This window comes from Helicoverpa zea, chromosome 7 (assembly GCF_022581195.2).
Source record: "Helicoverpa zea isolate HzStark_Cry1AcR chromosome 7, ilHelZeax1.1, whole genome shotgun sequence".
Classification (NCBI taxonomy): domain Eukaryota; kingdom Metazoa; phylum Arthropoda; class Insecta; order Lepidoptera; family Noctuidae; genus Helicoverpa; species Helicoverpa zea.
Genome location: NC_061458.1, coordinates 11,336,380 through 11,346,412, shown reverse-complemented (window position 1 = coordinate 11,346,412; position 10,033 = coordinate 11,336,380). Strand labels below are relative to the sequence as shown.

Genomic DNA, 10,033 nt, shown 5'->3' with positions numbered 1-10,033 from the left:
CGATTGCATCAGTATTAGGGTTCACTTACTATATCATGGATGTGTGGTTCTTCATTCTTATAAGTTGTTACTGTTTGACTAACGACAGTCTGGTAAACATATTGAAATTAAAACGTAATGAAGCTACAGAGATGGAATTCATGGATCAACTTCACGGTACGCTAAAGACTTACTATAAAAACCATGTGATGTTGATAGAGTAAGTTTGTTTTTATGCTAACAGCTGCTTTATTGTCATTTCTTCATTTTAGGAAAATATTATTATAATGAATTGCCAGTTTAAGTATGCCTACGTAAATTCCTGAAAACAATTATGGAAAAAAATCTAAATTACTTTTATTTGTTCCTAACGAAATAACTAATTCCTATTATTTTTGTAGATTTTTGAACACTTTGAGCGATATGTACAAGTGGTTAACTATAATACCACTAGTGAGTGTTATCATCACTTTTTGCCTCATGATGTTGTCGATGACAGTGTTAAGTAATTATTCTAAATCTTTTTGCCAAGTTTCATCGAAATCAATTCAATCATTTTACTTCAAAGAAGAGCAAATATCCAAACATTCTCATTTATATAGGGTGGCCCATCCATAGGCGTCCAAAAGAAAAATTTAGAAGCTCTATGACTGCGGTAAGTTCAATCAACTGTCATTTCAATCAAGTAGAATCATTTCATAGTATTCTTTTCAACAAACTTCAGCTTGTTAATCTTGCAAAGACATCCCGGGTGCACTCAATACAGACCGCTAGTATCATTAATAAAGGTGTTCCCATTTAGTGAAGCTACCCACTTTTTGGGATAGTCCTACATAATTTTGTACAATATTTTTCAGATATTGAAAGCGAACTACCAGGCATACACACTGCTGAGGACAACAGAGACTTAATTGTAAAAAAGTCATCATCTCACGAAGAATTTAATAAAGCACAAACTAAAATCCAAAATGTGAACATTTTTTTTCAAAAATACATCAAAGATGAGACAGCATTTACATGAATTTAGCACCGTATGACTGTTCAAATGTTTATTGCATCACATTTAGTAATAATAATTGGACATATCTGAAGTACCTAGAGAACCGTGACACTTTCTAGTCTATAGGTTTTTGCTTTTAATAAAAACTTAGCTTACGAAACTACAATGCACTATCGAAAACAATAAATATAAAATATACCGCCAATGTGTTTCATTTTCAAAATTAATAATTCAGTTTCCATAAAATTCACTAAAATCTAAATTGGCTACATAAAAACCATCGAAAAAGCAGTTAATTGAAGCATAGCCAAAATATGCCAAAACCAAACTGATTTTGAACGTGACTTCCCATTCAAAGTCCATTTTAATACTCGGCAGTTACCGAGAACCGCTTTGAACCGCTTTCATCTGGATTGAACCGATTCAGACCAGTTTGATCTGGATCAGTGTTCACTGTGCAATATCGTGAAAATGCTTTACGATCATTGCCACGAGCATTTATAGCCGAGTTAAAATTCTCACCGACTGTACTCCACCCTGGTTTACCATGAGATTTCGAAGTTATTTTTAAAACGTTTTGTGATAACACCGTCCAGACGAATTGAGGACCTTTTTTGGGAAGTTAGTTAAAATATGGAAGGTCAACAATCTTTTAGGTCCTTTTAAACATTTGAAAAATCATTTGGTTCGTTCCGAGTGGGTGATTAGCGAAAGCAGAGCTCCTTTTCGTATAGCGAATTCGTCCTGAATAAAATGTTCTATTTAAAGACTTAAATCTTCAATCGACAAAATTTTTAGAATTATTTCTAAAGCTTCCTAAGATGTTTTTGACCACAGTTTATGATTTGACTATCCAGAATACATAAGATAGCACATACATTGTGAATAAAAACCGCAGCCAATTCTCTGTAAAAACCTCATAGTAGTGGCTCATAGTAATCCCGCGAGGTAAGTGCGGTAATTCAAACTCTTTCCCCCCACCCCTCCCCCCTCGGAGACCATACATGTGATGATTGAACTCTGCGACGTGGTGCCGCTAGAAATAAAATAGCACGCCATTGTACGCCGTTATTTTAAAACCTTGAGAACTTTCGTAGAAGAAGTTTTCTTTGGGGAAGGGTTGGTATAAAGTTGCAGTTGTTTTGTATTGCATGTATTTGAAAATTGTATAGCGGAGTGGTATACTACAAATTACTTTTTTTTATACCACAAGTAAATTTTATTTATTATTTATTATTATCAACTTACGACTATTATTACAGGAACTTATCCTAATGCGATAGCGTAGACAAATTATAACTAACATTCTAAAAAACTAATCAAAATATAATCATACCTTAAAACTAATCATAATCACATAATACACATAAAGCCCTTGTGAATTCAGTCAGTGAGCAGGAAAATAGATCAATTTGTCCAGCTACCGTGTTGAGCGTGCGCAGCGCCCGCGTGAGTGAAATTCTTCGATTACGTATGGGTTCATACTTTGTATGCTACAGAGCATGTGACTCTCGATAAAATCTGTGATGTTCACTATTTATAATTATTACTTCAGGTACCACCGAAGACAACTACAAATTTACATGCAGCAGCTCATGAGATGGTGCCATCCTTATCACACTTTGAAAGCCTATATAAAACTAATAAAGAAAATTTATCGTCTGTCTCGCTCGCACCTCCTCCCGGGCGCGCGCGCCACCATGTTGGTCATTACGTGATTTTGTGTTGTCCGAGTCACACCGTTATTATTTAAATTATTTATCTTTCCTTTTCGTGGAAACTATGGGTAAAAGGAAACGTTCGAGATCGCGATCTAGAAGTGATATACGTAGGAAAGTGAAAAAATTGGAACGAAAACTGGAGAAATATAAAAAATGTGCACCAAGGTCATCATCGTCGGAAACATCGGATAATCCAGGTAACAATTCATTCATATGAGTACCTATAATCATTTTAAACGTTCTTAGATACTTGTAAGTCGAAACCATTGGTGCTTAATAATGTAACAAACAGTATTAACTAGAATTTAGATCTTTCTTTAACAATTTCTTTTTGTTAACTACCCTCATGCCTAAAATAAATAATATGTTAATATTATTATAGAAATATGGTAATAACGTATTTCGTACATGCAATATTTGTGTTGCCTATCATGTTAAAGAGTATTTATAAGACTAATATTAGGTAAATTAGATACCGTTTGGATCCACTTTCGTTTACTGTAAAAGCAATTTATGCTCACGCATATCGTATCAACACGTCTATCGTGCCAAGATATTTATTATCTCCACGTCCATAGTTTTGAGATGTTTATATTTTCACGTCTACCGTATTAAGACATTATTACCTCCACGTTTATCGTGTCGAGACGTTATTACCTCCACGTTTATCGTGTCGAGACGTTATTACCTCCACGTTTATCGTGTCGAGACGTTATTACCTCCACGTTTATCGCGTCGAGACGTTATTACCTCCACGTTTATCGTGTCGAGACGTTATTACCTCCACGTTTGTCGCGTCGAGACGTTATTACCTCCACGTTTATCGTATCGAGACGTTATTACCTCCACGTTTATCGTGTCGAGACGTTATTACCTCCACGTTTATCGTGTCGAGACGTTATTACCTCCACGTTTATCGTGTCGAGACGTTATTACCTCCACGTTTATCGTGTCGAGACGTTATTATCTCCACGTTTATTGTGTCGAGACATTTTTTACCTCCACGTTTATCGTACAGAGTGTAAATTTGTATTGAACAAGTACTTATGTACTCTTGCAGAAAGAGAATGGTCAGCGGCTGAATTCGAAAACACAGATAATTTCACAAATCCAGATGACGTTTTCACACTGGATGATGAGGAACCTCTGCCTGGCCCATCTAGATTGAGCGCCCCACCATTGCCTCCGTCAATGTCGCAAGCGACCACTACAACAAAAGATACCCTTACCATCAACAATGAAGAACTTATTAATGAAGGTCAGCCGGTGGACGAACCCTCTAGTTTGGATCCTGAAATCCTGCAGATTTTAGGTGAGGATCCTTCTAATCTCAAGGAGTATGGCGAACATCTTCATAAAGACTTAGCATCAAGATGGTCTCATATAGTAACGAATGGACTAAACAAAGAAATCAAACAGGAACTTTTAAAAAAGTACCTTACACCGGAAAATTGTAAAAACCTAAAAGCACCTAAACTTAACCTGGAAGTCAAAGCTGCACTAAATGACTTTAACATAAAGAAGGATTCCTACAATCAGATGAAGCAAAATCAGTTGTCAAGTGCACTTACCGCCATAGGATCAGCCTTGAATATGATACTTTCATCAAAAGATTCATCAAACCAGCAATTACAACAATTAATTCATCCTCTTAGTGATGCCGCTCGTTTAATCTGCGACTGTCATTACAAAGAATCTGTGTCAAGAAGATTCGATATCACTAAGATATTAAACAAAGAAACCAAAGATATGGTAAAAAACAGTAAAATTGATGAATACTTGTTTGGATCAGATCTAGCCGATCAGTTGAAGTCTCACAAAGCTATTGCCAAGTCGGGGTTGGAGATGAAAGCAGTGAGCACCGCACGCGTGGCATTTAGACAAACTCCGACAACCCAAACACAACGAGGAGCTTTAAACGCGAGGGGGACGACGCGGGCAACTGCCGGCGGGACGCGTCGAAATCCCACACCGCGGAGGCCGGCGCCGGCGCCCACGCGAGATCGGCAGTACACGCAGAACACATCCAACTCCGGAACGACGCCGCGGAACTACAGCTCACGCGCACGGACGACGACGCGGAGGCGCCACTAAATAACCAGGTACCTATAGCAGGGAGACTACAATACTTTATCGATGAATGGTCTAATATAACTGATGACCCCGTGATTCTATCATGGGTTAGAGGTTACATAATACCTTTTAAAAGCGAACCATTTCAAGGGCCGACTCAAAACATAAATCTACAATCAGATACAATATTGACTCAATGTGTTAATGAACTTCAAAAATCTAACTTCATATCGCCGTGTAATCCATGTAAAGAACAAATCATTTCACCAATATTTACAGTACCTAAACCTAATAATAAACACAGATTTATTCTTAATCTAAAACATTTGAACAAATTCATTCAATTAGACCATTTCAAAATGGAGGACTATAGAACTGTATTAAAATTATTAGATAAAGATTATTATATGGCAAGCTTAGATTTGAAAGACGCTTATTTTCTTATTTCCGTCGACAAGGAAAGTAGGAAAAAATTACGTTTCCAGTGGAAAAATATTCTCTATGAATTTAATGTTTTACCTTTTGGCCTCAGTACAGCCCCATTTGTGTTTACGAAACTTCTGAAACCTATTCTTCAGTACTTACGTAGTTCTGGTTTTCTTTCGGTTGCATATCTCGATGATATCTTGTGCATTGGGAAATCATACGAAGAATGCCTATTGAATATTAATACCACAAAAAATCTTTTAGAATCATTAGGTTTTGTGATTAATACAACCAAAAGCAACTTAGTACCTGGTAATATTTGCCAATATTTGGGTTTTGTGTTTAACTCAATAGATATGACAATTTCATTGCCAAATGAAAAGAGACAACGTATACTAGACCGAATCAACGCGTGTTTAAGAGTAAAAAAATGTACTATACGTTATTTCGCTGAATTTATTGGACTTTTGACTTCCGCATGCCCCGCAGTTCGTTATGGCTGGCTTTATACAAAGCTATTTGAACGAGAGAAACTTTTGGCATTAGATAACACAGATAATTATAATAAAAAGATATTACTACCTTCCAGCATTCACAGTGACCTCAATTGGTGGCAAAGAAACATAATGTCATCTTGTTCACCAATTACTACTAACAATTTTCACATTGAAATATTCAGTGACGCTTCTGAAACAGGCTGGGGAGTAGCATGCGCAAATCAAAGTTCTCATGGTAATTGGACACTATCTGATATATCATGTCATATAAATGCGTTAGAGTTGAAAGCTGCCTTTTACGGCTTACGAATATTTACATCCAATTTAAGTAACTGTGATATCTTACTTAGAATCGACAACACTACTGCCATATGTTACATTAACCGAATGGGTGGTGTGCAACACCCACACTTGAACCAATTGGCACGTGAGATATGGCAGTGGTGTGAAGAAAGAAATATTTATATATTTGCATCCTACATAAAATCAGAAGATAATATAGTGGCGGATAGGGAATCAAGGAAATTAAAAATTGATACGGAATGGGAATTGTCTAATAACATATTTTCGAAAATTATTAATACATTTGGTCTGCCTGAATTTGACCTATTCGCAAGCTCACGAAATTTCAAATGTCATAGATTCGCCTCATGGAAACTTGACCCGCTTTCAGAAGTTGTAGATGCTTTTACTTTCGAATGGAAAAATATTTACTTTTATGCCTTTCCCCCATTTAGCATTATTACAAAAGTTTTGCGAAAAATTAAGACCGATAAAGCAGAAGGCATATTAATAGTTCCTAACTGGCCATCACAGCCATGGTACCCACTTTGGTTGAGTTTGGTAGTGTCACAAAAGCTATACTTCGGACCCAATAAACATTTACTGTATTCACCTTTCAGACAGTGCCACCCTCTGCACGCAGACCTTATCCTGGTGGCAGCGAAATTATCAGGAAGGCGCTAGCCAACAGCGGTATGCCTTCCTCTTCCCTAAATATTTTTATGGCGTCATTCGCTCAAAATACTCTTAAACAGTATGATTCGTATTTGAGATCATGGTGGTCATTTTGTAATAATCACAATTATGACATTTACAGGGCCAATGTGGTTCAAGTGATTGAATTTTTAACCTCGAAATTTGAAGATGGTTGTGGTTATAGTACATTAAATTCAATAAGATCATCTCTAGTCATAATATTGAATAAACAAACTGTGGGTGACAGCCATATTAACAGATTTCTTAAGGGAGCCTATAAATTGAGGCCATGTGTCCCCAAATACGATGTAACGTGGGATACCAATATTGTACTTAATTACTTGGCTCAATTTTTTCCTCATCTTGATTTATCTTTGAAAGATTTAACTCTCAAAACAGTCACCTTATTATCGATTGCCTCTGCACAAAGAATGCAGACATTAAGTCTTATTAAACTGCAAAATATTTCTACTCAAAATGATGAGATCATGATTAGAGTTCCAGATTTTATAAAAACCTCCAGACCTGGAGCCTGTCAACCATTAATTCGTTTGCCTTTTGTTCATGAAAACCCTTCAATTTGCCCCGCATTGGCTATTCAAAATTATATTGAGAAAACTTCGGGTTTGAGAAATAATACGTCTGAAGACAATTTATTCATTAGTATCCGTAAGCCACATAAAAAAGTTGGGTCACAGACCTTGGCCCACTGGGTTAAGGATGTGCTAAAAAAGAGCGGTATAGATATCTCAATATTTGGAGCGCATAGTACTCGCCATGCCTCCACGTCAGCCGCGCACAATTCGGGAGTTAACTTAGAAACCGTTCGACAGGCTGCAGGATGGAGCAATACATCAAACGTTTTCCTTAAATACTATAATAAACATGTGATAAAAGATACAAATAATTCATTTGTTAATGCGATATTTCGTCAATCATAGAATCAGATACATTTATTGTATTAATTGTTTCATAAATTAAGAAGTAATAAATGTACCTTGATCTAAAAATTTGTGATTTATAAGCTTGAAAAAATATAAAAGATAATTTTTTGTTCTAAAAATATGTTGTCATTTCACTCTAAACATCTGCATGTAAATTTGTAGTTGTCTTCGGTGGTACCTGAAGTAATAATTAAGAATCAAACGAACTTACCTTGTGAAGTTTGATTCCAATTATACGAAGGTTCCACCGAAGACAACTACAAACCCACCCTGCCCCAAATACCCAAAAGACTCTAAAATAATGACCAACATGGTGGCGCGCGCGCCCGGGAGGAGGTGCGAGCGAGACAGACGATAAATTTTCTTTATTAGTTTTATATAGGCTTTCAAAGTGTGATAAGGATGGCACCATCTCATGAGCTGCTGCATGTAAATTTGTAGTTGTCTTCGGTGGAACCTTCGTATAATTGGAATCAAACTTCACAAGGTAAGTTCGTTTGATTCTTAAGTAACACCAACAGTAGTTTTAGAAGAATATGCATACCTGTGAAAGGCGCTTAAATTTTTTATTTAGGTAGATAACAGCAAATTTTTTAATAAAGAATTATAACGCTCAAAAGAATGCACGCTGTCACAAAACAAAGAAATATGAGCGTAATAATTTAATAAATGTTGAGCAAGAAAATTATGAAATATAAAATTTGAGTGTGCACAATGTATTAAAAAATAAAATAAAAGAAGAAAAGAGACATTTTTTATTTCACGACGATTACCTGCAGTTTGTTAGAAGCTGAAGATGTTGCAAATAAAAGTAATGAGGGTTCCGTAGTGATTTATTTTATTACTACTGCGAACATGAAGAAAACTTTATTGGCGGCCATGAAAATAATTTTAGATGATAATCAGATTTTATTCTGTGAATACACACAAAGAATTTTTCCTTGCGAATGTAGAGTTTTTTAATAAAGTGGTAAATATCAAAATAGTCACCACAGATATACTTTTGACAAGCTGTCCTACTTTCTCTCAAATTTTGTACCTATCAAACTTATGCAAGAAAAATATAAAAAAAACTTTTTACATAAAAATAAAACCGACTTCAATAATATAACTACCTACTTACCTAAAACCTCCCAAGTCTGAACATACTATGCTGAAAACCTACTACTAACCTACGTGAGATAATCGCACATCAAAATACTTAGATACAGGTCAAACTGAGAACCTCCTTTTTTCGCATTCAGTAAAAAATATTCTTAAAGAACCCTAAAAATACGAAGCAAGCACGAATTATATCCAACAAAAAGTGTTCGCTGCGTTAGCTAGCTAATGAAATTAACAGTCCCCGCTGAGTTTAGTTAATTTCAGTTTCACGGCAAGTCTTCCCAACTGCCATAACTCATTGTTGGCATAACACCTGCGCTTTCTGAGAAGGTACCGAGAAAAATTGTCCTGGAGAATTTTCTATAGATACTATATTCTGTAACATCTTTTTTACCTATTAAGTATGGTATTGTTTACATAAGAGAATTAATGGCAAATAAGCACGTAATCTTATCCAGCTATGTTTAGATCTGCTTTTATGCTGCCTAGATGTATCGGTGCTTAACATGGAGCGACTGCCTATCTGACTCCTTCAACCTGTTACTCAGTATAAGCGAAAATATAAGGCTGCTTATTTAGTTAGTTTTAATGCTTTTACCGGGAATAAAGGTTTCAATAAATCAAAGATAGTCATAAACATTTATCGACTTATGTTAAAATATAGATTGAAGAGTCTTAATCCTTCCAAATTGTAGATGCACACCAACATTGTGACCAAAACAGTTTACTTTAAACAGAGTACTTACTTGTAGACAGATACGCTTAGAAACAATAAAATTGCGATACATAGAAGTCTTTGTTTCTCTAGTGAAACTTAAATGACTAAAATAATTATATTATTGTAAAGTTATGACTTTAATTACTAACTCATCAGGTTGGAAGTTTGTATTTATTATAGTAAAGTCTAATTAAATCTTGACAATTTAGAACTTAGTACCAGAACTGTAATTTCTTGAAGCACCTATCGTTCAAAGCTCGAAACTTTGTGAAATTCGACGTTTTAGCTAATTGAGTAAGTTAAATGTGTTGGTTAAAATATGTACAAAAACGTATCTAGGAATGCTTGTTTTAAAAAATTAAGGAAGGTAAATTAATATTTTTATATTCATTACAAAAGTTAAAACGAACTATTCGTTTGTTTCAATCCAAATTTATTCAATACTCGTAGAAATTATGATTGGGATAGAGAGAAAAGGAAGCATAGTTTCCTCAAAATGCGAACGGAATCATATGGCAAAGCTAGTATACAATAAGTCCCAAAACGTTACTCAAAGATTGTGTTTTTCCACAATAGGAAATTTCCGCGAACTC

The 10,033-nt window shown here is 35.4% G+C and overlaps 1 protein-coding gene across 1 annotated transcript; it reads left to right on the top strand.

The window, feature by feature from the left end:
- The first annotated feature begins 2,711 nt into the window (after positions 1–2,711).
- On the top strand, positions 2,712–7,688 carry LOC124632042. Its single transcript, XM_047166696.1, has 4 exons — positions 2,712–2,897; positions 3,761–4,554; positions 4,626–4,802; positions 6,599–7,688. The coding sequence occupies exons 1-4, from the start codon at positions 2,762–2,764 to the stop codon at positions 7,613–7,615; spliced, it is 2,124 nt and encodes a 707-aa protein (XP_047022652.1). The 5' UTR covers positions 2,712–2,761; the 3' UTR covers positions 7,616–7,688.
- Positions 7,689–10,033: the final 2,345 nt, after the last annotated feature.

What these genes read in the sequence shown, in the direction of transcription:
- LOC124632042 (XM_047166696.1), top strand. Translation starts at nt 2,762, where the DNA reads ATGGGTAAAAGGAAACGTTCGAGATCGCGATCTAGAAGTGATATACGT. An exon ending in GGAAACATCGGATAATCCAG is followed by an intron (nt 2,898 to 3,760) that starts GTAACAATTCAT and finishes GTACTCTTGCAG; the next exon opens with AAAGAGAATGGTCAGCGGCT. An exon ending in AGGCGCCACTAAATAACCAG is followed by an intron (nt 4,803 to 6,598) that starts GTACCTATAGCA and finishes TTCACCTTTCAG; the next exon opens with ACAGTGCCACCCTCTGCACG.